The 27930-nt window shown below is 42.3% G+C and overlaps 1 protein-coding gene across 4 annotated transcripts in view; it reads right to left on the bottom strand.

Annotated features, from left to right (window-relative positions):
- CAPN9 (calpain 9) overlaps positions 489 to 27930 on the bottom strand; it is a 29287-nt gene continuing 1845 nt past the window's right edge. For 2 of the 4 annotated variants that reach the window (XM_021390987.1, XM_021390986.1), the window contains exons 3-21: positions 23728 to 23797; positions 23187 to 23305; positions 22593 to 22726; positions 21815 to 21983; positions 20580 to 20663; positions 20229 to 20314; positions 18061 to 18138; positions 13778 to 13938; positions 12927 to 13084; positions 12045 to 12253; positions 11232 to 11268; positions 9689 to 9769; positions 9102 to 9159; positions 8481 to 8545; positions 6062 to 6130; positions 4602 to 4680; positions 3689 to 3805; positions 2594 to 2652; positions 489 to 1775 (exon numbers count right to left, since the gene is read on the bottom strand). In XM_021390987.1, the coding sequence (XP_021246662.1) occupies positions 1749 to 1775; positions 2594 to 2652; positions 3689 to 3805; positions 4602 to 4680; positions 6062 to 6130; positions 8481 to 8545; positions 9102 to 9159; positions 9689 to 9769; positions 11232 to 11268; positions 12045 to 12253; positions 12927 to 13084; positions 13778 to 13938; positions 18061 to 18138; positions 20229 to 20314; positions 20580 to 20663; positions 21815 to 21983; positions 22593 to 22726; positions 23187 to 23305; positions 23728 to 23797 (1860 nt within the window). In that variant the 3' untranslated portion in view covers positions 489 to 1748. Of the gene's footprint in view, positions 1776 to 2593; positions 2653 to 3688; positions 3806 to 4601; positions 4681 to 6057; positions 6131 to 8480; positions 8546 to 9101; positions 9160 to 9688; positions 9770 to 11074; positions 11136 to 11231; positions 11269 to 12044; positions 12254 to 12926; positions 13085 to 13777; positions 13939 to 18060; positions 18139 to 20228; positions 20315 to 20579; positions 20664 to 21814; positions 21984 to 22592; positions 22727 to 23186; positions 23306 to 23727; positions 23798 to 27930 lie in introns of those variants that run through there. The other 2 variants (XR_002436682.1, XR_002436683.1) reach the window with 2 other exon arrangements.

The raw sequence follows: 27930 nt of genomic DNA, 5'->3' as shown, positions 1-27930 counted from the left end.
CATTGCTCTCAATCCAGTATTTATCACTTTCTTTTACTAAACCTGATCTTTCCAAGACACCCCCAGCTCTGTGTAGAGAAACAGAAAGCTACAATGGAGGAGCCAGTCGTGGAGAAGTCTCTTTTCTTCTGCATAGCTTGTGAATATTGCTTCAGAAAGAAAATGTATTACAACAGATTTCTCTCAACATCTAAGGTCACACAGTGAACTGGCTAAGAATCCAATAATTTAGTTTAAAGTACGTGGCCGAATATTTGTAGGACAGTCTAGATTTCAATGCAAATTTTCACAAATTTAGACACCTGCCTCCAGTGCTGTTGAAAGCTCATACAACCAGCACATCTGAAAATCAATATATCCCATGGGGCTGAGTACCTCGGTTGGTCACATACTGCAACCACTAGCTTTCTCTCAACTTTCAGTTAGCTCCAGAATATTTTCTATACAGTTACAAGAAATGGGTATTTTAAACATCACGATCCTTGTTATTTTTTTTCCTGTAGCTTGAGCTTCATCTTTATTGCAGCTTGATTTTCATTCCAGAATTGCTCAGTAGGTCTAAAACGAGAGAAAATAGAGCCCTGGCTGTCTCAGTGATCCTGGACAGTAGAGAAGACAAAGCTCTTCTAGGGCCATCTGTTTTGCTGCAAGAAAGGCTTTCAAAAACAAATCCAGACAGTTGATTCATTATAAAATAGACATAAGTTATGAAGATATTCATAGAAACAAATCCATTGAAGACCTCTTAAGTCCTTGGCTGTTATTACTGTTATTTTTTAAGTCAGCACTATCTATCAACATCACATGAATAATGCAATGCAAGAGACAAATGCAAAATAGCAATAGCTGCAGAGATCAGGGCCTTACCACTGGTAGCATTTAGGTCATATATTTTGATTGTAATTGTTCCGGAGGCATAGTTGTTGTAGGATAAAAGCGCTGACTCTGGGTGGGGGCAAGATGTCCCCAAGCAAGAGCTCACTGTCTCCTAAGCCATGTGTCTCTCTGAAGATGCAGCCAAGCTGCGTGCAACTCTGCAGACTTTGGCTTGTGGGGGCATACTTTGGAGCAGATAGGAGAGGAACTGAAGGGAGATGAGGTGCAACCGTTTTTTGTCTAAATTAAATCTATGATGAACGTCAGATCTCAGCTTAAATAAACTTCCTTCTAAGGAAGCCTGGACCAGGGACCTCTGTCATAAGTACGTATTCAGGGATGGATTTTCATCCATTCATTCCCTTCACAGAATAGCAGACTGAAATTCATTAGGCTACAACAAGAGGCTTGTTATGTAGCCACACAGCAGGCCTGGAAATAAATTCCAAATTGAACAAAGTTTTATGCAACCTTATATTTTTAAAAGCATCTTACAGTAATCTGTAGCCAAGCAGCAATAAAGATATTTAATCATTGTAGTCTGCGCTGTGCCGAAACTAAATACAATTCTATTTAATGAAAGACTGTGTTCACCCAGGGGCATCAGTTTCAGTCTGCTTGAGAGGCATGAGTACCCCATCCAAATACCTCTCCTAGTAACAAATCCATCAACAGGACTTATCAAAATTAAAAACAAAATGAGATCTGACTGTTTTGCTCCTGAACACAACAGGGCTGGAGACCAGAAAGATGAGCAGCATGCATCTTCCTCCACACAAAAGATGTCTGCATGAGAAGGGCATCACAGCTTTTGGGGCAGAAGTCATGGCAGTGATGGCACAAGAGACTCCTGGCATCCAAGTCCAACTTCCTCAGATGTTCATTGCCAGGTTGATGAACTAATATTGAAAGAAAGATAAAATTTACAATAAATATTTTCAGGCCCTTCACCTTCCTCCCCAAATGAAAGAGCGGAGTTCAAAAGCACTGGCTTGCTCTGATTTGACTCCACACAGGGAACAGGATCTTTGCTCTCTGGCTTTTATGTCCTGTTACTACATGGAGACCCTAGCTAGTATGCAAGCAGGACTTTCCAACATTTACTTATGTGCTTGGAGGGAAGAGGGCAGAGCTCTTTGAGCACTGGCTGCCAATAACGGTAGTGTGTTTGTTTCCTTCACCGTAGCCCACATGAGCTTTCACATTTGCTGTGCCAGGGAATTCAATGTGCATTGCCCTAGGAAACTTTGGGTAAGTGTAAAATGAGAGACAGACCATGTGTGCAACAGGAAGACAAAGAGAGCACAAAGAAAATAACAAGCCTATGCTGAGAAGCTGAGGATGCACATTAACTGAGATGCTGATTTCAACTCCTGGGCAATTCACAGGGAAAGAAAGAGCTCCTGTCCCAGCCTGCTGCCTCTCCTTTCTCCCACCGTGAGCTGGCACCCAAGGAAGGGAAAAGTCGAGAAGCCAGAAGGGGGGATAGGAAGCTGTCAGTGTGCAGTAGGGCAAGGAAGGAAATAGCACCGAGATGCAATCAGTGTGTGCACTGTAAAATCATAGCCCTGCTGAAATCTACGGCAGACAGCCCTGTGCTCTCACAGACACAGATTTCACCTGAAGCGTCACACAGAAATGCTCCAGTTCTTATGTGAAGACCAAGCTCTAGAGAAGCCCCGTCATTTTGGTAGTGTTTATGAAGCTGTGCTCATACCTCGCCAATATTCAGGTTAATGAAATCCTTGTTTTTCACACTCAATGCCTGGAATACTCCTGAAATGAAAAACAGGACACTGGAGCTATAAATATGCCTCATTCATATTCATGCATGAGCTCCCCATCCCACAATGAAGGGTGGCTGTGCCTAGGACAGGGAGGGCCTGGTGCAAAGGGTGGACGCCGAGGGCTCTTGGGTGGTGGTGACTGTTCTGAAAAATTTATTCCTTGCAAGAAGAAAAGTCTTGCTGACTTCAGGCCTCTGTGCAAGTCTCACATCAGGAATCAATTGGAAGTGAGTGTCTAAACACTCAGATTTGGATAATCTGAAATGAAGCCAAGAAATTTGCATTTCTTTCTCTATCTTATTTAATTTTTCTCTCAGTACTTAATACTTCTATTTCCATGGACATAGCCAGGAAGTAAAGAGAAGAAGAAACAATATCACTCAAGAATGTTCACGGTGATTCTCATTGAGTTGAGCTGTGTTGTGTTTGAGTTTGAAGCCACGCTGATAATCTCTTCAGCATTTATCCAGACATTTATCATCTCTACTGCTTCTGCTCCAGAGCGAGAGAGACACTGTGTGTGAATGAACTAAGACCTAAGGTGCCTTGATGAGCAGAGAACGGTATCTTTAGCCAATTCAAAAGGAATTGGAGGGAAGTGGTGATAGTGAGTTTGAGTACTGGGTAGAATAGGGGCTGGACCCAACCGGACACACAACTGCTCCACATTTTTATGAGTGAGATTTGGCTAAAAACTGGCTGGGCACCTCTAGTCCAATGGGTGAGCCACGAGAAAAGGACACAACACAGACTTTGCCAGCATTCTTCACATGCCTTTTGCATTGCTGTGGAGTTTATGAAGCTGGCTCTATTCACATGGGGAAATTTTCCATCAGCAGCAGAGCATTTTTCACTTTACAGGAGAAAAGCTATTCTAAAAACAAATGCTAAACACAGCTATTTGATGTTAGCCATTGAATGTACACACTTTATCTCAGATATTATACAATATGCTTGATGGCAGCCAAAAGTGTAATTTTTTTTTTTTCAAAGGGAGAGAAATTCCAGAGGAAGAAGATACTCACGACTTGCATTCTCTAAGCGAATTAGGCAGTTTAGAAAATCATCAAAATCAATCTGGAACCGCTCATCAGAGTATCGGAGGACGATCAGCTGCAGCAGGTAGTTGTTGAGTTGGTATCCTTCCCAAACACAAAGGAAAAATGAGCAGCCTCAGAGAACAGGAAGGAATCTGCAAATCTGTACTAACTAACGTTGAAAACCAGTTCATGGGAGAACGTGCAGTGGCACACATCCACCCAGAAGGTGATCTGATTGAGAAGTGTTTTAAGCTTGCAGTGAATAACTGCCTCTGAACAACAAATTTTGCAGCCACTGCATATGACAGACCATTCTGTCCCTCTGAAAATGGAAGAGATTTCTGCAAAGCTAGGTACTCTAATAAAAATACTTTGTGATGTTATGCAAACCCACTGACTGCTCTTCGTAACAAGCAGCTCACTCACTGCTCCTCCTCACCTCAGGCGGAGATGGGCTTTGAAGTGTTTTCCTTGAGAGTCTAACCCTGCAGTGTTGAGTTTTACAGGGCTCAACAGAAATGTAAACATTTATCTGACAAACAGAAGGACTGGGCATGCCACTGGCCCATCACTGGCTGCTCCCAGCCCCAGCTTGGCCATGCTACTTCAAACCCTCGTGGGCACAAGGAAAGCTAAGGTTGGCTGAGCTAGTGCTTTAACTAAAGGGAAGTCTGGTCTTACCCACATCTCTATACACATTTGGGAAGAGGCTGCAGGGTTGTCACAAAGGAGCTTGCAGGTTTTCACTCAAATGGTAAAAATCCATCCAATTTCCCTTCTACGTACCCAAGTCCTCTCTGGGACTTAGCGTTTCTTGCAGTGAGCCCAGTTGGCATAATTGGTTGCAGCCATCTTTGCCTACAGCAAATTTACCCGACAAATGTAGTGCTTGTCTTACCTGCAGCTTTGAGAGCACTGCGAAGCTCATAGGAGGACATGGAGCCAGATTTATCAAAGTCAAATCGAAGAAAGATATTCTGTTATGAAAGGAGTAAATGGAAAGTTCAGTATTTCCACATGAAAAGGAGTACAGAAATGGCATACAAAGGCAAGGTGTTTATCTCTGTGTGGCATAAGCACTCAAGAAAGCTGATAAGACTTCAGACTAGATCTAGTTTGATCTCCAGTAACTGAGGAGAAAATCTGGGACCCAATTCTCTGTCATATAAATAGGGTGTTGTGAAACTTAAACAAGTACTGCCAAACCCAGTAATTCAGAAATAATGAAGTACTTTCTTAAAAAGTTCTAAGATTTTTTAAGAAGTAATTTTATCTGGGAAGGATGTATTTTTATTTGTCTTCTAACTTCTTTCTCCTGAGGCAGAATCCTGAATCTCTTTTCATGTTTTTCTCTACAGTCCTGAAGGAAGAAACAAATTGTTTAACAAGAAATTGAGATGATCCCTTACTCATTCGCTTGTGGGTATAAAGGTTCTAAACATTCATGGTATAACTGGTGTAACTGGTTTTAATGTTGACCTATGTATTAAATGATTAAGTTGGAGTTAAAATCCATCCTTTTAATGAGATGACAAACACAAATCTCCCTTAGAATATGAGTTAAATAGAGCTGTTTTCACTTTCAGTTTAAAATTTTCTATCAGATTGACATGCAATCTTTTTACAGAAGACAAGAATTTCTCGAGCTTCCTTGTTAAAAGACAATGCATCTTTTGATAAAAGAGATATGACATTTGGACCCAGAATAAGTGTTTGCCATTTCTGATGGCACAGACAAGAAGCACAGAGCTGCATATTTTGAATGCTTGGGTGAAGTATGAATTCAGAAAAAAAAACTATTAATGACCATGAGGAAGCAATTAAAATGCCTTTATTTGAATATTCAGTCTGTGCCCTGATTCTGAAAGTCTGCTTCTTTTTACTGCCATATACAGTGGCAGGGAAATGTATTTAAAATTGGAATCAGCTTTCTCAGACTTCAGTACTTTTAACTACTGAGAGATCGATAATGGAAATGCAACGACTTATGAAATGATTATTTACTACTAGTGATGAATCATCATTTTCTTCTTCTGTACAATAGTAATGGAAACTCCTTAAGTTTCATTTTGATTGGATTCCTTAGTAGCACCTACTACGTTCTTTGTCCCAAACACACTTGATTTCCGTATAAAAATCTGTTATTTCCAGAAAACCATTGAGGTTTAGCATCATGGAAAGCTAAGGATGTATCTGATGATCCAAAACAAGCAGTATACTTTTAAAACATTTGTTCTGAGTTAAAATTTCTTGCTTATAAACACTCCTGTCTCTATTTTTGTCTGCATATGCGTAATAAGCTAGGCATGAAATAGCCAGTAACATAGAGAAACAAATACAGTGCATAATGTCACCTACTATCCATTTCTTCAGTTTTTCCCAGAAAACTTTGAACTCGCTGTATTCCAGTTTCCCATTGCCACTGGTCTAATAATCTGAATTAAGGAAAATAAAATATTGCATAAAGGTACAAATTCTGGCTGAATTTGCTATTCCTTTAAACATATAACCACACCAGGTTCAGTGGCACCACTGTCTGGTGCCACTGAACCTGGTGTGGGATTTATCATGAGGTGCAGCTTGAGCAGTTACAGTCATGGCTGTGGCTGTGATACTTAGGGAACATAATGTGACAGAAAAATAAAGCTGAACAATGCAGGCTCCCCGGGAGTAAGAAAGACAGATTGTTCTGAGGCAAGAACAGCTTTGGATGTAAACGTGATATAAATGATTCAGAGAATGAAATTACCTGATTAAAACAAATTGCTACTGTAGTTGAAGCAGTTAGTCAACCAATGTGTTATTCAGTATTGTTATACAGAGATGAGGCTGTACTGCAATGACTCCATCAAAGATTTAATGAGAGCTGTAAGGCGAGGCTGGCAAAATCTGGTCTGAAATAATAGTCTGTAAAGTAGTGGTGAGAGGTGGTGACAAGATGTACCTGGACTTCACTGTTCCTGAAATGTGAGGGTCTTCTTAATACTTATTGTACTGAGTTACTGATGGTCCCCAAGTAGAACACACTTGTATTCCCCTTCTCCTTTACATCTTACTTTTCAAGACAAAGCCCTTGCTCTAACTTGCACACTAACTCAGCAAGAGTTCACAATGGCCAACGTGTGCCATGCAAGGTCTAGCTTGCCATTATTTAAACAGCATGCTTTTGTTTAAGTACCTATACTGGTGATATTACTGAGGGCACCTGCACGTTCCATGGACATTGTCACTCCTATGAAAAGTCTGTCTTTGTACCCAGCCAGGTTCTTCTTCCTGGTGTCATGTCAAGACTTTGCTCCCATCCCCACTGCTGCATGTTGACTACAACCAGGGAATTTGGTGGTGTATGACATGGAGTGGACTTGCAAGCATCAACTCAGGCTTCCATTCATGTCCTTTTGCTCCTCCATTGTGCTTTAAATGCCATGACCAGAGTGGGATGATTGTGTCTGCATTCCTACTTCCAAAGCAGATGAAGAGATATCTCCCCATTAATTCAAAACTATGTAGAGATTTTCCTGGAAGCACTGCAAATCATGGAAACTATTTGGTTATAACCTAAACAGTAGGAGCTGCCGTGCACCAGGGTCAAGTGTAGACTCTTGTTGTGCTCCAGTACCATGTAAGGATGAGAGGTGAGCATGGACTGGCTCCCTGCTGAAGCTTGGTTTCTAAGGGAGGAGATTTAGGACTGGTCTGCTGTTTCTTGTCACATGTGTATAATGACTGATCTGCACCAAATTTTGATACTATGGACATGGCTTTTACAGGATACAGTTTTGTTTGTTTTGGTTTTGTACTGGAAGCGTTTGAAGGCATGTTACTTCCATCATGGACTTAAGCAACTAAAGGAAAACATAAGAATTTACTAGCTCTAGCTGAACAAGCAGGACAAAACCCAAATGTTAGATAGTCGTCTTGTCAGAACTGTATTTGTTTGGTCTCGTGTAACAAAATCAACTTTCAGAAAAGTATACCGCCAAAATTAGATCTACCTGAAGAGAAGCCATACTAAATTCAACAGATAGCAAAACATTGCAAAGGATGAACCTGGTGGAGAACTACCAGGGCTGCGATTCATCAGTTCTAATATCTGTGCTGTCATTTAGCATTTCACACAGTTAAGCACATCCAGAACAAGCATAATTACACCATCTTCTTCACTGTCTACAGGAGAAGTCTAGAGAGCTAGCATAGATGTAGACATCTCCATCACAAATGCCTAAATTTGGACAGAAAAATCTTACCCACAAATCTGCTTCCTGGAGTTCCAGAGTCTAGCTGAATGACCATATTTACCAGCTTTTCATCTAGCTGTCAAAAAACCCACAGTCTTGCTGTCAGTAATTTTTACCAATCTGCTGATTCCTAATTTTTTGACCCATAGCTTCCATGCACACCTCTGTCTGGTGAATTCCACTCTCCAGACAACAGACTGGAGTAATACTTCAGTAATCTTTTCCAGATCTTTTTTGAATAATCCTCATCTTGAAAAATCCACTGTTCTGTATGTAAATAATTTGAGATTTACTTCTGCAAGTGTTCAGCTTGAAGCATCTCCCTCTGAAATCTGCACGAGAAAATGGTCTCTCTTGAAGCTCCTAACCCTGAATTTCTAAAGCAAAAATCAGGATACAACTTTCACTTTTTTTTTTCCTGTGGACAGTGTTCTCACACAACATTACCACACTCATTTCCAGTATCCATGACAGGCTCTGCTATGGACAATTACATTCAGTATTTGTTTAGCTTTACAAGCACTTATTTAAAAGGATACATCCATAAGAGAAATGATGTTTCGGCATGAAATGAGACTTAACTTCTTGAATTTGATATCCTTTGCTGAAAAAGGACAATAATAAGAAAGAAATCATTGGGCAAATCTGCCTTTTATAATTCCATAGCACAAAACAGGATTTCATAAGCACTGATAGCTGGCTCTTAGGCCTCATTGTGGAAGGACTTGTGCGCTGGAAGATGAAGACAGCCCACACTGTAGGAAAACCACAATCCAGACAGAGGAGGTATGTACTGAAGACATAAAAGGAAATATTCTCTTTGTTTCCTGTTATACAAAGGGCCTCTAGCAGAGCCATGAACTTACTAGTTCATGGTCTTTCTAGTCCCACTCCCTGTCTCTCTAGAGCACACTAGTAGTGCAGAGTAGAACTAGCCTTGTTGAACTGGCACAGATCACACTGGAGGCAGGGCAATCAAGTGTTTAGATCATGGACCAGATGTTTTTCCAGCTCTGCCTCAGCTGGAGGACACCACGCAAAATTAGTAACACAGCCTTTATTTTTCCATCTGTAAGGGAACTTAAGAGCAGCTTTTATAAAGTTCTTAATGGCCCTTAACTGCATACCCCTGAGCAACTACAGAGACTGTCAGCACTTACTGTTTTTTAATACTGCATTTAGAACATATTCAAGTTCTTCTGCAGCTACTTCCATGTCCTAAAGTTAAAAAAAAAAAGACAAAAAAAAAAAAAAAAGAAAGAAAAAGGAGCATCTGTTACTTGAATGTTTCTGGAATAAGACATATCAAAAACCTCAGAAAATATAACCCTATTTATCTGTACTTCATTGCTCTTCAGGAAAAGAGAATCATACAAAACTCAGAAAAGGCTAAGAATCAAACAGCTAGCAAAATGCAGAAATGCTACTGTGCATGAGCCTGCCTACAAGCAATCTCAAGATGGAACCATTGATTCAAAGAGAAAGAAAAATGCAGCTGGACACTGAACCAGGTAGGCTCCCTCGAGGCTTGAGTTCTAGCTCTGAACCTCCTGTTTGCTTAGTAGGAACTGTGTCCGTTTCCATCTAAGTATAAGGCATGGTGACATCTGGTGCCTAAACGACACACTACAGCTAAGCACACTGCCCCCCAAAATGCAACGTTTTTGCTTCATTTGGCCCTGGGAGGGAGCAGAACTCTCTCCTCCTTTTCACGTGTTGCCTTGACTCACAGAGATTTTGCACTCACCTTTCCTGAGATCTGTTCAAACAGTGCCCGGAACTGCTTTTCTTCTTCAGTTTCCTGTGGACTTGGGGCTGGGCTTGGAGGCTGCAATATCAATCACAGTAAGAAACTATGTAAAACATGGTGTTTCTCCTGCACACAGTCCCTCTTTGCATCAGGGGACCAGAGTACATCTTACAATAAGGGTACATGCTCCTGAACATTGTTTGCTTTGACTGCAGACCTCAGGCCTTCCGAGCATCTAGCTTCCTGAGGGGAGCCTCATCTCTCACTTCCTTTTCCTGGATGATTACAGAGTGTGCCATTGCTTTGGCTACTTCAAAATTATGACCATCTGCCTTGGAAAATGCCTCATCTCATCCCACCCCTGCACCACTCTGCTTCCACAGTCCCTGAACTACGTAGTTCAAGGAAGCTCTTTTCAGAGGCATCATCCAGAGACCTCTGGCCCCTCTCGATGGTAGAAGCTGGAGGTGGCTGCATCTCAGCCCTTTACCCAGAGCCATCACATGCCTAGAAGCATTTTCAGCCAACTGAGAGCCTCAGTATCATCGCAAGAATCTAGAGCCCAGGCTTCAGTCTGCCAGTGAGACATGCAACAGCATAGGACCATTGCTATAACTGTGGTGACCATGCAAGCAGAGCGGTTCTTGTGCCAAAAACTAGGGAAAAAAAACTAACAGCACAGCTCAGGATGCAAATAACTGAGCTTTGCTTTCTCTACCCAAAGAAGATACAATATGGGTGATATCTAGCATACTGTCACCTTGTCAACACTGCTTGGTCACTTACATTTTTTTTTTTTTTTACCATAAGCCTGTTCCTTACTTTGTACTGCTCAGGTTTGGGTGCATTCCTTTAATGATACTGGATAAATTTACTTTGACCCTGAATGTGGCCCTGAGATCCTAGAAATGAAGAGGTACACTTGCTAGCTTGTCTCTGGAAAAGGTTTCTAATAACTGATAAGGTTCACATGGAATCATAGTTTTGCTTGTTTCCATAGGAATTGGGAACACTAAAAGAGGAGCTGACATGGATTCAGCTGCAATTGGTGCTCGGCAGGCAGGTCAGGCCATTCAGGAACAAAAAGAAGTTAACTGCTTCACTGGGCACGCACATGTACCAAGCCTTTCCTTCCAAGCCCTGTGGATATTGGTTGGTTTGTATTCAAAACAAACGTAGGTCTGTGGAAATTCTATTGCCTTTTATTTTTTCCACAACAAACAGAATTTTAACAGATACAAAAGGCCATGTGCAACCTCATGCTAACTGGGGTTGCACTTTCAGTGCACCTGTGGCCGCTGATAGCCTTGGTCTGTCTGACTCTGCCTTGAAGCAGCTGCAGAAGTATAATGACTGTGATTTTGATTGTTATAGCTCTTTTACCATATTCAGCAGAACTGAATGCTTCAGTCACTCGCACAAAGCTGGCAATTGTGGAACATTCCTGTGAAATGAACGTGTTTTAGCCAAAGACAGTAAAAGCAGTGTGAGCTGGCTTATGCTGAACTATCCTCTTGCTATTTTAACTCTGTCGACTTACCTCGGGGAGATCAATGGCAACATTTTCATCCAGATCCCTGGGGAAAACAAAACCTTATTCAGCATCTGAAGATGTTCAGCATCTGCTTGCGGTGAAAAGGGCACAAGCTTGCTCATTACGTTTTCCAGAGGTGAAAGATAAAACTGTATTTTTTTTTATTGAACTGCTTATGGTTAGACAAAATTAATCAGATAGATTTTTGCTCTGTTCAAGTTTTGGCACAAGCTGTTATAACAGATTTTAAGCAGGACTCAGTGAGGGCATAGCCTCTGTGGATGCTGTCTGCAAAAGAATTAATCTTATTAATTGTGCACTTTTTTCCTCAATTTTTTTTTACATGGAATTGTCACATGGGCAGACTTTGTGAGGAAACAAAGAGGAAACAAACACTGTTGTACCCACATCTTACTGAACAGTAGCAGGCAGCTAGCAGTTTTTCCCTGCAAGCTTCCAGTGGATTCACTAGGCCAAGCCATATTTCTCCACCTCCTCTCCAAAACAGCCAGATTTAGCAAAAATGGGTAAATGTATCTGCAGGCAGATTTTTCCCAACTGCTTTGAAAGGAACCAGGCAAATGAGCCTTGACCCAGTTCAGCCTCACACTGGAGAGCACGCTGCAGGCCAAAAGCTCATTTTCAGACCTTTCCTTATTCTACTTACTAAGCAAATAAAAATCGCAGAGAGGAAAAACCTCTCAAGAGTTTCCCACAACAGGGATCTGCCATAGGACTAGGCACCCAGCAACCAGACCCTTCCCAGGAGTTGGCAGCCCCATGCAGAGGAAAGCACCAAAAGGCCTGGTGCTGACTTACTCAGTGATGGCCTTCTTCTCTGAAAAGATTCTCAGGCAGAAATCTGCCTCCTGGTGTGGCTCGAATGTGGTTGGAACAAGGATGTAATCACCTGGCGGCAGCTTGAATCTGTCAGACACTTCCCTTAAATTGATGTAGGTTTTGCTCCTGGCCTTAGAGGCATGGTACCTGAAGAAGTCTTTGCTCAAGTGTTCATCTCCACCGGGACTCTATAGGAGATTCAAGGCAGCACTGCATTGGCTGTGGTATACTGAAGGCTACCCCCACCCTCTTCCCAGTCATGCACCAAACTCTGCCTGGCACAACACAACCCTGACTGTCACTCCCTTGCCCAAGCACTCACAGCAACCTATCTCATGCTTTATGGCAAGGGTCTGTTACCAGTGTTTCTCTCCCATCCAGAAGGCAGTCTAAGAGGACACTAGGACACTGCCTTCCTGCTTAAACATTTCCTGCTATTAAATCTCACAGTCCCAGGTGAGGCATCACAGAGTGATGAGACTTCACAGTCCTCTCCTGGCTGGAGAAAATGCCTCAAAAGATTTTCTAATCCAAACTTCACACAGGGACAGGAACCACTGTGCACGATGAGCCCCAGGAGGCTCACAAGAAGTAACATCCTCTCTCTGGGAGCCAGGCAGGGAGATGATGTGGTCACAGGGCGGAGGAATTCACCCTGGATACCCACGGGACTCCTAAATCCTCTTTTGAAAGGACTCCATCCTAACCAAGTCAAAATTCTCCATGGGGTTTGATGTAACCAAGAAGAGTATTTTAGGAGAAAGGGCCCTAAAAATGTCGGATGACTGGCAGGATTACAGATCCAGAGAAAGATGCTAATATTGATGGTGTGGCTACTGCACTGTAAGAGCAATAGAGCACCTCATAAATTGAGTAGCCGATGCTTAGCATTTCAGCGCCAAGCTTCCTGAGTTTACGGCGATCCTTTTGCATCAGTGCTGCTATGAATGTGCAGTCATCTTGACCATCGTCTTTCTCTGTCAAATGCAGCTTGATTTGTGGATTTGTCCAGAAAGTGTCTGCCAAAGTAAAGGAAGTAAAGAACACCAGAACATTTCTTGCCTCAGAATAATACCACAACCACAAAAAAAAAAAAAAAAAAAAAAAAAAGTAAACAAAAAGGACAATTAAGCTGAGGTTTTGCTCAGAATTATTTTTTTCCATTAGTTGTCATGCTTCTTTCCACTCAACTCTGCAGAAAATTAGCCAAATCCCAAAGTCCTTCATGGAGTTAGGTGTAGAAAAGATTTTAGGGCTGATTTTTTATTAAGCTACCGTGATTTAAATAAATCTGTCAGCTGGGATTTTGTTCACATAGTTACAATGATTCCACAGTACTGGTGCCAATATGGAGTAACTCAGTTCAGATCCACAATACTACTTCAGAGCCACATAAACATGCTGGCTGAGCTAGATTTTTGTCTCATTTTACACTTACTGCTGCATTTTAAGTGACTTATTTAGAGCTAGTACGGCTTGTACAAATGTGAGAGACAAATCAGATCCAACAAACTTGAGAGCAAAGAAAGCAGTTCTTTTACCCCAAAGTCTCAAGTGGGACTGTATTTGTAACTGTGGCTGGCTTCTACTAGTTGAGACTCGGCTGGTCTGTCCTACATCCACACTTGTGGCCCTAGGGTAACAGAAGAGCTGGCTGAGAGTGGTAAGGGATTCTGTGCCCGTTTTCCATTTTCAAAGCAGTATCTACTTACCTAGAAAGTTTCTGCATCCTCCTGCAGTGGATCCCCGGACCCAGCTCCCCTCATGGATGGTCACCTCCCACTTGTGGGCAGTGCTGTCTTCCAGGGCATCTGGAGTCAGGTTGCAGATCTCAACTTTATCAAAATGCACTTTGAAGTCTTCAAATTTCATCCTGAGTAAAAGACATGGGAATGAAAGGGGAATTACTCACTTCAGTGAAGGATGCCCAGAAAAGCACTTATACGCCAGGGCCAGACTACCAGCTCACATGGATCCAAAAAACTCCAGTGACTGTGGAGATATGCTGGATGCACAGAGGAAGAAGATAGCTCTCATTCATTGTGGTGTGAAACACAAACCACTATTGTCTCAGTCTGATTTTAACATCTCTTGTACATTTCTTTTTAGACTGTTACTCCAATGATTTTATTCATTTACAGTTGAGTGTAAGATCCAGTGAAGAGACACTGGCATAAAACCTACTGTGGAAAGAAATACTTAGCCAACTCTGCCCTCTAGACTTCCAGATCCTAATCCTGAGTTGCACCCGTACTGACAGAGAACCAACCAAAGGATGGCAGGCAACCATACAGGGGCCAAGTTTGCCTACAGATCATCTGTGCATTCAACACCAGCCACATGACAGCACCACAAGGGACACACTGTGATGGATTAGCCAGGCTGTGGTACAACTAGCCTGTCCACACTGCGGTTAAAATAACTTCTGGGCCTCTGGTAAGGTTCCTAGGCTCAAGTATCTCTCCCTTTCCTCCATTGTGGATGCCTGGGACTTCGTCTTAGCAAAAACATGCACCATGCAGAGGGGCAAAAATTATGTTTGGACTTGAGTAAAGACACCATCCAGCCCTTGAAAGTGATATAGACACTGCTGGAGCATCATATAGATTGCAGTACATGTATTTTAAATCCAAGGTGGATACATATACATGATCATTGAAAGGGGAAAGTAAATGCCAAAACACAGTCATTTTTGAGTTTCTGTGTTGGGCTGGTTGAACCTAGCCTACTCAGCATGCTAAGAAGAAGATAATTCATGGGATTTTAGCTAGCAAGTAAATTGGCAAAGAAATGACAAACCTGCTGGCTGAGGAGCTGGGTATTCAGGGCTGAGCAAATAGCCAGGAAAAGGGACAGCTGGAGCCAGGCACCCAGCTGTGCATAGTGTGCAGCCCTGGGCAAAGGGACTGAGCAGAGGAACTGCTTCCTCCTGACACAAATTCCTGTAGCTATCCTTTTTCTCCCGTGACTAATGCATAACAGCAAAATGGTGTAGAAGGAAAGTAAAAGCTCTTCAAGACCACATGTATATCTGTGCTAGGGGCAGATAGGGCCCAGCTTGCAATCCGTGCAGCTCACAGGACAGAGCTTGTTCCATTTTTCTGTTGTGTAAGAAACAGGTGTCTATGGCGTCAATATTTTACATCTGCTATGGGCCATTTTACAACATTTTTTTCAGTGTGGAATGAAACATTAGAACTTTCGCTCCTGAGGTTTTTCCTCTTTCTTGTCACCTGTTCTCATATATTGCTATCCTTGCATGCTACAGGCTCAGCTAATTCTTACTGTGATGCTCAGTACACTATAGCAGGAGCAGTATAGCAAAATCTCTCCCTCTAATTTCCTGGCCATACTAGGCAGTTTGGGGCTCTTTGGAAGCATGCTACAAAGCAGATGAAGGAATTGCACATTATGGATCAGATTTTGCTTCTAAGAGATAAAACAACTATTTTGACTTCTGTAGGGCTGTCCTAGATTTCCACTGCAGAAGGCAAGAGAAGACTCCAACCCTCTGATTTTAGAAGGGAAGAGACTAGGGCAAATTAGAAGCTGATTACTTTACTGCTAAAACATAGACAAAATATCTTTGGGATAGTTAATGAGGTCAGCAGGCCCTGAGTATGTTACTGTGAAGATTTTCTTCAGCCCAAAGAACAGAAAGCTCAAAAGGACTTACTAGATGACTTTGCCCACCTTGGCTGCCTTATCCTGTGTACTGCTTCACAACTGCACTGACTTTTTACACTGAGTGAAGCCCCTGTGATGAAAAAACACTGTTTTTCCTTTAAATGTCCTGTGGCTTTTGGTCAATTTTCCCTTCCTAGCCGTCCTGTTCTACTTAGCATGAAACCAAACACAATGCATGAGAATAAACAGGTGTATTTCCTCTTCTGTTTCTTCCGTTTCATTTTAACAAAAATGAGTCTGTGTATCAGAAATGACCATTGCTTTGTGTGCAGTCAGCACATGAACTAAGCTGGGTCCAAAACCTGGGGCACAATTACAGAAGTTGCTCAGGAGCGCACAGTAGGTTTCTTGGGCTTCTTATCACCTTGCAGACACATTAAGACATGACGTACAAAGAGAATACTTGTTGAGCTCTCTGCCTGTATTACCTAACATTAAGTCTACTTCAGTAGAAACTGGTTGTCACCAAGAAAGGTGCCAGTGCACCTAATGTTATTTGCTGAGCACAACGATAATGTGTGTCTTGGAGAACATGTTTTGAACTCTTAAATAACTAATTACTTTGCTACTCACTGTTTCTAGCAGTAGATTTAAAAACACCTCACAAAGATCACTCCAGCTTTCCAGGGAAGCATGCCAAGTCACCATCAGAAGTGGTGAACAGGCTGGCTGAATGTCCCCAGCTGCAGAAGTAATAATAATGCTCCATCTCCTCTTCTAAACTGCATCAGCAGTAGGAGCAAACTGAAAGCAGGGGAGAAACAGCTCTGTTCATCTTGTTCCTCATCTGACCACTTTAATGTCTTAAGGGGTACACCACAATCATTGATCATGCAAAGTCTGTATACTTATCCTAATGAGGAAACCATGAAGGTGTGTCTTAGAAAGGGCAAACAGACAAACACTCCTTAGAGAAATACACAGAAGTCAAAAGGCATCAGGACAAATAAGTCTGATGGACTAGGTGGAAAGTTAGCTAGTCTCAAACTTGCCTGACTGGTTTTGGAAGAATTTATTATATTTTACATATGATTTTTGTCCACTTAACCCCTTCACGGAAAATTTCAGTCCCAATGGCTTTTGTTTCTGCTCTCAGTGTATGAGATGCTGTATGAAGAAGACCAGCATTTGGCTGGGTGTGCTGAACCTCATTCATTTTACTGACCTTCTGAGAATGTACTTAGCTATCATCCTAGCACTGCTGGACACTGGCATTTCATTGCTCATTTGATGCCTGCGTGCATACCTGCATTTGCATACACAGTCAAGCTTTGAGCCATGCCCTGCACAGAGAGATTTGCTGGAATAACTGGAGTTGCAGGCGAAGTTTTTGTCTCCTTTTTATTCATCCCTAATCATTCAATTGCAGCAGGTCAAAACCAAAGGGAAAAAAAAAGACACTAAAACTTTTTGAAAAAGCTGGAAATGCACTGCTGTATTTCCAATGTCAGTAGCAAAACAACTAAAAAACATCATATGTAAAGATGCTTAAGTAATGGATCTGTCACTGGTCCTACTTCCTTCAGGAGCTATCAAAGAGCAGGATAAATCATTTTATGTGACTTAATGCTATTCATCATCTGTATTAAATCACTTTTCAGGCCTGAAGTTAACTTGTGGGAAAGATTTGGAATAGTGCTGCTGACTACCTCTCTGGATTTACCTCTGTGTAAAAGAGATAAGCATCTGGCCCCAGAAACTATGACCAGACACACTGTCAGTAGAGCATGGCATGGCTGACATGGGGTAGGGTGGGAGAGGGAATCTTGTGCAAGCCAGCCATCTGCTCTGTCTGAGATAGTGAATTTGGCATGAAGAATTCTTCACACTTCTAAAGCAACTGCGACCACATTTTTTTCCACTTTCCTTTCATCTTTTCTTAAATCTTTCCATCATTTCACACATATTCTGGTGTTCTTGTACTTTCTGTAACAAGTAGTATTGCTTCTAAGTGCTCCCTTCCCTACCAGTGTATGACTAACATCAACCCTGAAGGCATTTCATAGCTAGTACAGTGCAGTACAATGCTCCCTTGTGTAGGATGTGCTTGTGTTCCTGTTAAGGATTTAAAGGATATTACAGCTATGGGAGACGCACAGTATTTGAAATACGCTAATACCATTAACTAAACTGATATTTAAAACACTTTGTTAATAAAATACACACGTACTCACACGAAACATGCAGTACCTGCTCTCTCCTAGGAGGAAACTAAGCATTTGCTCACTAAAATTTCTTCCTTATCACTCATTTTGACCACTTGTGCCTTGATTTCTGACTGGAGTCACACACGAACCCTGTGGCTTACCAGAACTCTCCATCATCCAGTGCTGTCTGAGCCAAGCGCTTCTGCTCCGATGGGCTGACCAAACGCCACTCTAGAGAGCTGCAAGAAAATAAAATTAAGGTTTACTATGAATAATAGAATATCCTGAGTTGGAAGAGGACCCACAAGGGTCATGAATACAACTCTGTCATCAAGTCCAACTCCAGTAATTGAATACGGCTCCAGCAGGGTATATGGCATTTAATATCTCCTCACTCAGAACAACTGGCTGGACACATCAGCAAGCTGCTGTTCTTCCAGATGTGTTTTCTTTGAGCAGCATGCACAAATATGGGTGCCTTTAAAAGGTTTCCTGAACCCTGCTACCATTTCATTTAGTGGCATAGACTCAACTAATGTACCTGGAAGCAAGACTGGCACAAAGATCCCCAAAATTCCCCAGAATCATCCTGCCTGAGTTATTCTCTATACTCAGCACTGGGAATGCTGCCAGGCATTGCAGTTAGGTAAAATGTGGTAGTCAGTAAAAACCAAGATTTTTGGAAGTCACGCTCCTCCTTAAATCTGTTTTTCATCCATAGCACCATCTCCTCTTTTAGGTTTGTCAGTAATTTCAGGACAGACATTTTGACAAAGTTGACTTAATGGGAACCAAATAGGGTCATTGCCCTGTACAGAGAGATTTGCTGAAGTAGCTGGGCTTGCAGATAAAATCTTTGCCTCCTTTTTATTTATCTTTATGTCTCCAGATACAGCAGGTCAAAACTGAACAAAAATCTACTAAAGCTTTTAGTAAAAAATTCGAAATGCCCTAATGCATTTCCAGTCTGATAGCATGTATAGTGCACCTCTTGTGAGGTTTTCAGTGCCAGCAATCATTGCAAAAAGTTAATGCAGATTCCTGTATTGACCTGGGAGACCTTCTGCCTTAGCAAGGCTTTGCTCTGGTATCCTGAGCTCTGGAAATCCTCCCAAGCACAGAACCAGAGCTCTGCTTTACAGAGACAGCATATTCAATACACAACCTGAATTGTCAGATGCCTGTCCTGATCTTAACCTCTCAATTCTTTTGTGATTTCATCACTCGTTATGTGTGCCAATTATTCACATTTTTCATATAAAAAAAAGGATATGAGATTATGCAAAAATATTTCATTGATTTGCATCCAAAGGAGTGCTAGAGAGGACTACAAGTCTCTGCAATTTTAAAGGCCCAGCCAGGTTATGGTTCCCCTCTGTGACATCTGTATGAACAAGAAAAAACTCAGTAGAAGAAAATGAAATAAAAAGGAAGTGAGATTTATGAGTGTAAGTATAAACTGGAAAACTGTATGTTGGAGGGGAGATGTGTTATTATTTTTTTACTAGATACATTTTTTTTTCTTTTGTATTCTTTGCACTTCATTTACTTTTAGTAGTAAAAGCAGACTGCTTTTCAGACCAGTCCTATTGTGTTTTAGTGTCCTTCAACAATTTTGAATGGCATCGCATGGAGAGAGTCTCATCTAACCATCTTATCATAGAATCATCAAAGAATCATCATAGAATCATTTTGAGTTTGAAGGGACTTTTAAAGGTCACCTAGTTCAACTCCTCTGCAATGAACAGGGACACCTAACAGCCTGACTGTGAATGTCTCCAAGGACAGGACACCACCACGTCTCTGGGCAACCTGTCCCAGTGCTTTACCAACCTTATCATAAAAGCCTTTTTTCTTATGTCCAGTCTAAATCTCACCTCAAGGATCTTGCCTATTCCTAAAATGTTTAGAAACCTACAACAGTAAATGCAACTAGAGGAGGCGATACAATATCAGTTTTAACTTTATCTGCAGTAAGTTTAAGTATGGATGTTGTGTTACAAGTACTATAGGAACAGGCTTGTACAAAAAAAAATTACTTCAAAGACATAATTTTTGGGAGTGTTGTAAAATTCACTTATACTACTTATATTAATGCATGATCTTTGCTAATACTGGACTTTAAAGGCTAAACAATTTGGACAGTGTCCTGTTAATTGAGCAGCCTTGAAAATATTGAGAATGACATGCCAGTGTGACAGTAATACTGTTAAGCACTTGCAAATCCTTGATTTAATTATCTGTGAAATAGCTGCATCTACAGAAGGCTAGATGTAGAGCAGCAGATGGATTTCTTGCATGGTGAGTGTACATGGTACAGTGCACGCACTTGTCACTCCAAGGGCCGTTCCACTCCACTTGTCCCCAGGGGTTCCTTATTCTTATGAGCTGCACTTTCTGGCCCTGATAGCTCACCTGCAGTAGAAGGAAGCAGAGAAAATATTGAGTGTTGTTAGCTAGGGAGCAGGTCTTCTCCAGCATGCATAAGTTGGCCAAGTTGATGTAACAGCCAGGCTAAAGGTGCACTGCTACAGGAAATGTGGGAGGGAAAGATGGATAGGAATTTGGATAACTGCCGCAGGATAATTCCTCCCATCTCTTAAGGGCGGTGGACACTCTTTGTCTTTTGACCAAATCTCTCCTTGCCTTGCACTGCTGACACAAGCCAGGGGGAACATACCTCATCAATGCCAGTTACAGAGTAAGCATGGCCTTTTATGAGACCAAAGGGTGTCCTGGCTTCTGACTCGGCAGCACTGCTGGTCTGAAATATGGAAAACAATGTGAATAAATCTCTATTCATAGTGAGACTGCAAGTGGTGCCACTTGGTCCCTTCCAGGCATCAGGTGGGAGACCAGTGGCTAAACAGAATTGCGAACGGGCAGTTTGTCTTTCTGCTCCGTGCAGACAGTGTGATGGTGCAATAGTGCCCTCTGAAAGGGAACACCTTAGAGCTGTGTGGTTTTCTTTTTTGGAGCATTGTGCACTCTGAAGGAAAACAAGGTGGTTCCCAGCTCAGATTCCTTCTATGTCCCTGTGATTTTGTATCAGCATCACCCACAGCGCTTGGAAATCAATATAAACTGCTCCTCAAAGGTAGTTTCAGTAAGTTAAGGGATAGGAAAAATGCTCTTGGGCTCGTGTTGATATGGTCTCATTTTGTGCCTGTTGGGATTTTTCATTTGCCATGAAGCCTTCCTTTTCAGTTGCTCATTCTGGTGAAGAAACCTGGCACACTTTTGTTCCTGAACTGCCCTTTCCACTGGGCATAGTGGACAGGGAACGGCAGTGGGGCTTTCATTCTTGATGTTGAGCAGCTCCAGCTTTTTTCACCAGAACGCCAAAGATACATGGGTGGCTCCTCCATTTCAGACATGCTGTCAAAGCAGTGGAAAGCCACCCACACAGCTGGTACATGCCTGCAACCTTTTCTCCGGGAAAAGGGAAGATTTCAGTATCTGGAGGGATAAATCTGACACGCTTTAAGACCCAGTCACTGTTTACAAACTAACACGCTGATTCTGAAAATTATCTTGAGTTCCCTAAGACCCAACAGATCTTACAGAGTCTAGGGATAAAGAAAAACAATTTTTAGTCTCTGGAGCCTTTAAGTCCTCACAAAGCTATGGCAAATTTTAATGCTAAGTGATCATGTAAGCCAGGAAATAAAGTTCATCCTCCCCAAGTGCTCATACTAATGTCATTATTGCCTTAAATACTGTGGCCATCACCTGATGAAATGTGCTGAATCTTCTTCTCTTTTAAACAGCTTTTAAACTAGGGATTACATCAATATTACATATATACCATATCATAGCTATTATTTGCAGAGTCCAGTGCGTATCCAGTGCATATTTTTAAATGCAGAAACCATAAAACTAAGCTGAGAAAATCAGAACCCATTTCTTACTCACATCGACAGAGCAGCCCACCATTGAGGATCTTTCCAGAGCTTTCTCTAGGATTTCATAGAAATTGTCAGGAGCTTTTTTAACCTCATACATTTCTCCCACTCCCCCAGTGAAATCCTCCATAGCTTCTATTGTGCTGCCTCCTTTCAGAGCCTCATAGCTGCCGTTCAGCCTGGAAAACACATGTTAATGTGAGACATGCTTTCAAAACTTTGAAGATACCCATGCTTGAGAGCTTTCTCACATGGGTATAAAATTGCAGCAAGGGCACTCAAATCAAGAGAAGTGTCCCAGAATGTACCCAGGAGATGTGTGAGGTGTATTGGGATCCTTCTGCTTTCCTCGTTTGTTCCTTTTTAATTCATTTGTTCCTCCATATCTTAAAGCCTGGGGCTTTTCTTTTGTTAGTGCCAGCCATCAGGCTGGCAAGGACTGGATATCTTTGCATATCGGTGGCTTACTACTTCCCAAATCAGTTAAAAATCTAGAGTTAGCCAGAACCATCACTTGAGTCTCAGCAGAGACACAAATGGTAGGATTCAGGCTTTGATCCAGCTCTACTGCTGTCATCTCAGATTGCATCTAATGATTTGATGGAAGCTCACAAGGGATAGACACAACAACTTTAGATCAGGGCAGCAACAAATGAAATAATAATAATAATTAAAACAAATAGGGTAGAAGCTGCTAGCTCGAAATGTGTATAACGTATGTACAAATTGCGTATAACATATGTATAAATAATGAACTGCGTATGTACAGTGTAGTATACCAGACTTACTTGGCATAAGCTTTCTCTAGTAAAGCACTCCAAAATTCATTGTGTTCAGCTGAATGTACAAATACCAACCGGTCTTTGAAGGTGGGCAGTCGATCATCAATCACGACATCCAGCCACTCATTGTGCTGCCAAAACTATTTAGAAAGGATGGAGCATGAGTTGGTTGACAGCATGTCATTTCCTGAGCATAAAAATCTGGTGTCTCAGTGCTTCTAAGTATAAGTTAGCGACAAGCAAAGGCTTGCTCAGAAGTCAAATGTAAACCATCTATTCTCACTATGTCATGCTAGGTTGATCTGAAGAAAGGGCACAGTAGAACTCTCGATTCATCTTTAACACCTGATATCGTAAGAGGGGTTAGGGTGGAAAATGATAAAGGATTTATAAAGCCATATTTCTCTTCACAGAGAGTGGCTATGTATATGCCTGTAATAGGCTGTCCCTCAAAATGCAAACAGCAAAGTGAGTTCAGCAATCTCTCTTTTTATGAAGTTTCCTCTGGAATAAGTGACAGCCCCACCACAAAGCAAACCACACCATGCAACAATCAACTGCCCAGAAATGTTTTCATGCTGTGCCAGATGTTCATCTTACCTGGAAGTGAAATATTCCAGCATAACCTGGCCCAAAGTTTTGATCCAGCGGCACTACTCTTGCTAGTGTTTTCTCGTTCAGTGTGAGAGAAGCTATGGCTGCTAATAGCCAGCAGTCACCTGTGGATTAAGAAGGGGGAAGAAAAAGCCTCACTTTCTCCCATTTGAGAGGAAAACAAGGTGTTGTGGGGATGAGGGGAGATGTTGTCACAGACAACTGCCATCCCCATTGAAAAGTGATCCCGTGTGTCCCCAGGAAGTGTCCGTGACCAGCCAGTGCAGCTGGGAAATGCTAGTGGATGAAAAGCTCCTTTGGGCTCCCAGTACACTTGCATGGTGATCCTTCCCTAGACTTGGATCCCACTGCACCAGAATGATCCCTGGCGAAGATGGGAGGGTGCCACCAAAGAGGTGGTTAAGGGCAATGTCAGCATGAGAGGTGACTCCAGCCTGACTGCTCTTATCAGTTCAGGAGGGATAACATCCTCTCACTTGTGAGGATATGCTTGCTGCTCCGCACAGGCTGCAGAGGAATCACTCACCAAGATCCCCTTGGCAAATGTCAGTTCTTGTGGCTCCTCCGAGGATAAACTTGGGATCTTTGACAATGTCCTGGAAGAGTGGGAGTGAGACACAGAATGACTGAAAACATGCCAGGAAATACTGCTGTCACTCTGAGCCCAGATGTGCAGCGCTGTCTGCACATGAGCCATGTTTTCCTGAGCAGTGTAACCACCACGAAGAACTAGATGGGGAAACCTTGCTAATTAATTATAGTGCAGAGCAATTAAAGAATCAGTTAAAGAATAATAGTGCAGAGCAATTAAAGAATTAAAGAATCATTCTCATTTCTTCCCAATTAGTTGGCTGCTAATGAAAGGCTGGCATTCTTTGTTCACCCATAGGCAATTGTTAAAACATAGCACATCCTGGTCCAGAATCTCAAAGTTAAGCTACAAGCCTGGCTAATGCTTGCTTTTTTTCCCCAACAGCTGAAAAAGAAACCCTAAAATTGGCAATTTACTTCAAACACAGAACTGTGTCTTGTATTTACCTGCACATAATACAGTCTTACAGCTGTCAAACACTATATATACTATTTCCTTCTCAAATAAGGAAACAAAAAAGTGGACTCCTGCCTTGTTTGTTCTACAGAGTTGGTTTTTAACCCACCCTTGTGTGCTCAGAGGTTGGAGGGAGTGTGTGATCATGGTGGCATTAAAGCAATTCTCAAGCATCTCAGCCGGATAGAAAAATTACCGAGGTAAACCCATAAAAGAAGTAGAAACTCCCCTCCCTTCTCCCCTTTCCAATGAACTGTAAATTGGATTGAATTGAATAGGAAAGAGAGGAGGATAACATGTAATATACCACCGGTAGAATTTTCCTGTAATTAATCAGATTGCCCTGATATCCTACTGCAGACCCTATTGCATGAAGTTCTTTTTTGTAACCAGCAGTTTGCAAAAAAAAATGAAAACTAAAAAGGAAGGAAAAATAGCAGAGCTCATTCAATCACCTAACCTGTGCAGCTGCCCAGAAGGAAATTTGGTTACTCTCGGTTCATGTCAGTGCATTTTGTTAGGCCATCAAGGTAGGATACTGATAGTTTTGTTCAGCTTCCTGCACTTACTCATGAAGCACCTGCCACTGACTACTGCTGGAGCCTGGGCTGTGACCCACGTAATCCATACTGCTGTCCTCATCCTTGCCAGCAAATCCTGGGCATGCCCCAGATGTGCAGCCTGACTTTTTGGTCTGTCACGATGTGCAATGCTTTGCCTAGGGTTTGCAGATGGTAATGGACTAGAACTGATGCTGAGGGGAACAGTGGTTTTACCAGGCAGGGAAACTGGCCATTTGGAGATGTCATGCCTGAGAGTTCAGCTAAGATGCACGCAATTTGCGGCATGTCTAAAAAATCTTAAACAAACAGCACAGATGTGTTTTTTGGACAGTCAGAGCAGGTTTACTGCAGCAGCAGTACAACAAGATCATACTGTGTGTCATTCCACAACGGGCAACGCACAAGCATTGTTCAGTGAGCCAAGCAAAGGCATGCCAGCACCACTTTCTCATCTCCTCACGCCTTCTCAGTATGTTTTGTTGTAATCATCCACTTCCTATGAGGTGGCTGTGCCTAGAAGACATGACCAGCACTACAGCAAAGCATGCAGCTCATCACATCAGCCACCTCCCTGTTTACAGGAGTGAGTTAGCCATGCCTCATCTGTTGATGAGTAAGCTTCTCTTGGCAAAGCCACCCTCCGTTGGGCAGTATGTGCTGAACAACACAGCCTGTCTCCAAATGGCTGAAAGCCTTTACGCAGGTCTGAACTGTTCAAAACTCTCTTGTGGACTGGACAAAAAGGAGGGAAGACAGGAACATTTGCAGACCACTGGTGAATGTGTTTGAAATGATCCCGGCTATAGCAGCTTAAGCTTTCTGCTTTGGATGTCCGTGTCTCAGAGCCCCCTGTGCTGCTCTAAGGCAACGGCTATCCTGAATCCTCTTCAGAGTTCACATTTAAGACCCGCAGTGGGTGACCCAGTCTTTCAGAGAAAATCTGCACATCCCTGTCCATCCCGTAACCGGGACTCTCCCACAGCACCTGGAGCACAGCAGGTCACCAACTCTATTCCATGCTTGCCAGAGTGCTATGATGAGGGCGACAATGACCCAGGTACTATATCTTTCCATGAGCTTACCTGCCTGTCACCCAGCTGATAAGTGGTTTTCTATGATTCCAGTGTTGGAGAGAGTGGTCTTTAGAGAAAAGAGGCGAGTCAGCCCTCTCCTATCATTAACAGTCTATTTGGACAACAGTCCTCACTGCCTACTGCCAGTTTTGGCTGCTGAAGTACACACCTGCAGAAGCCAATAAGCCAACTCTCACAGCTGAGGGGAAGAAAGAATCACTTAGATGGCAGAGGAAAATGGCACACAGCCACAGATGAAGAAGCAACACCCATGAAGCCAGTCCCACAGAGGCAGCATTTGGGCAGGAAGCTGGTTGCATATTCTGTTTGCCTTTGCTACAGAGGAGGTGGCGGTGAGGTTAAGCCGTGTCCCCAGTGTACCTGGCACAGGGAAACCAAACAGCACCTCCCTGTCACCTGGCCCACCTGCTTGTTAAATACACCCAGTCATGTGTGGATGGGACGGGAGTGATAAAAGCACAGCTCATTGCCTTTAGATATGAGTATCATGACAGCTGATAATGTAGCTGATCTTGAAGAACGTGCCTTATTTTAGCACGAGTGCTCCTGAGGAATGTGGTTCTCACAGCAAGCACTGCTTTTAGCTGTTACCAAGAAACTCTGCGTGCTAGCAAGAGCTGAGATACACTGACATACGTGCAAATGATGCTGAGCATTGTGAGAGTTTCATGGCTCATTGCTCTACAGCTAACAAATGGCAAAATATTTTCAATCTCTGTATCTAAAGCAAGCACAAATAAAAATCAATGAAAAGGAATTCAGACGACTTTGAATGGACTTGTGTCACATTCTCTGCTGCAGAAAAGAAAACCAAGCACTGCAATTTATGAGTGGATGCTGCAAAAATATTCTTAAAATATTTAAATATTTTTAAATTAATTAATTAGTATTCTTAAAGGGATCTTCAGCCTGGGTAGTATATCAATTTAATCAGTTCTTTTAGAAAGTTAAAGGACAAAGCCCAGAATTAAGTCCTGCATTCGTGCGCAGCAGATAGTAATTCAAGGTTTCACCTGCAGAAGGGTGTTGCCAAGAAGCAGGGCAGGGCAATGCTCAGGGAGATGAAAAGGGGCACCTGTACCTCTCCTGCTGCTTATGTTTCTTCAGAGTTACAGGAAGATAAATAGCATCCCTTGGGTCTCTGTCCTATATTGGTAGAGTAGGTACATGGAGATCTTAGAAAAGCTGAGGTTTATTGGAGCCTTATTTTTGTGCTTATATTTCCCTGTTTGTTGCCAGTACATAGTTCCTGTCGGCTGTTCATATTAGGATAATTTCCTTATTAATTCCTCCTGTAGACCATGGGTAAAATACCTTTGTCTTCCTTTCCTGGTTTTTCATTCTTCACCTTACAAGTCTCTGGGAAAGCTAGAGACTATTAGAAGTAAATGAGCTATTAGAAATAAATGACAGATATACTAGCTACCCCAACAGTTTAATTCAGATATGAATTAACAAAGGAAGAGAAAGGGAAACACAATGAGAAAAGGGTAATTTACCCTTGGGTAAAAAAAACTTGGGTTTTTTTTTCATCCTCATGAACTCCCCTGAGCTGTATTCCTTGCTGTGCTTCTCATAGAAGTTCAATTTTTTTTTTTGCATGGCAGAAATTGGAGTGTAAAGCCAGAGACTGTATAAGGCGACTTATTCATCATAGAAATATTTCCACTTCAGCTTACAAACATCCTGAGAACAGTAAGTACAACAGACAGACCACTCTCCTCTGTCCCTGGGTACCACATACAGTGACACAGAAGCTCTCAGCTGCTACCAGTCACACCTTGGAGGAAGGCCACCTGCACCTCCAGCCTGCTCCTGGGGCAGTCCACCTGTCTTTCAGGGCACTTCCAGGCAAGGTGGCATCAGTGCCATTGGGGCCATCTCCTGGGTTTTCATAGCTGAAACTTGTTGAGGAGTAATGGCTTTAATAACACTGCGGTGGGACTCAGCTCTCAGACACTAAGGCAATTGAATGCTTCTCGTGGATTAAGTGAAGCTAAAAATTAAACTCATCTCTAAGCCTC

Source organism: Numida meleagris, chromosome 3 (genome assembly GCF_002078875.1).
Source record: "Numida meleagris isolate 19003 breed g44 Domestic line chromosome 3, NumMel1.0, whole genome shotgun sequence".
Classification (NCBI taxonomy): domain Eukaryota; kingdom Metazoa; phylum Chordata; class Aves; order Galliformes; family Numididae; genus Numida; species Numida meleagris.
This window is presented reverse-complemented; position numbering and strand designations above follow the sequence as displayed.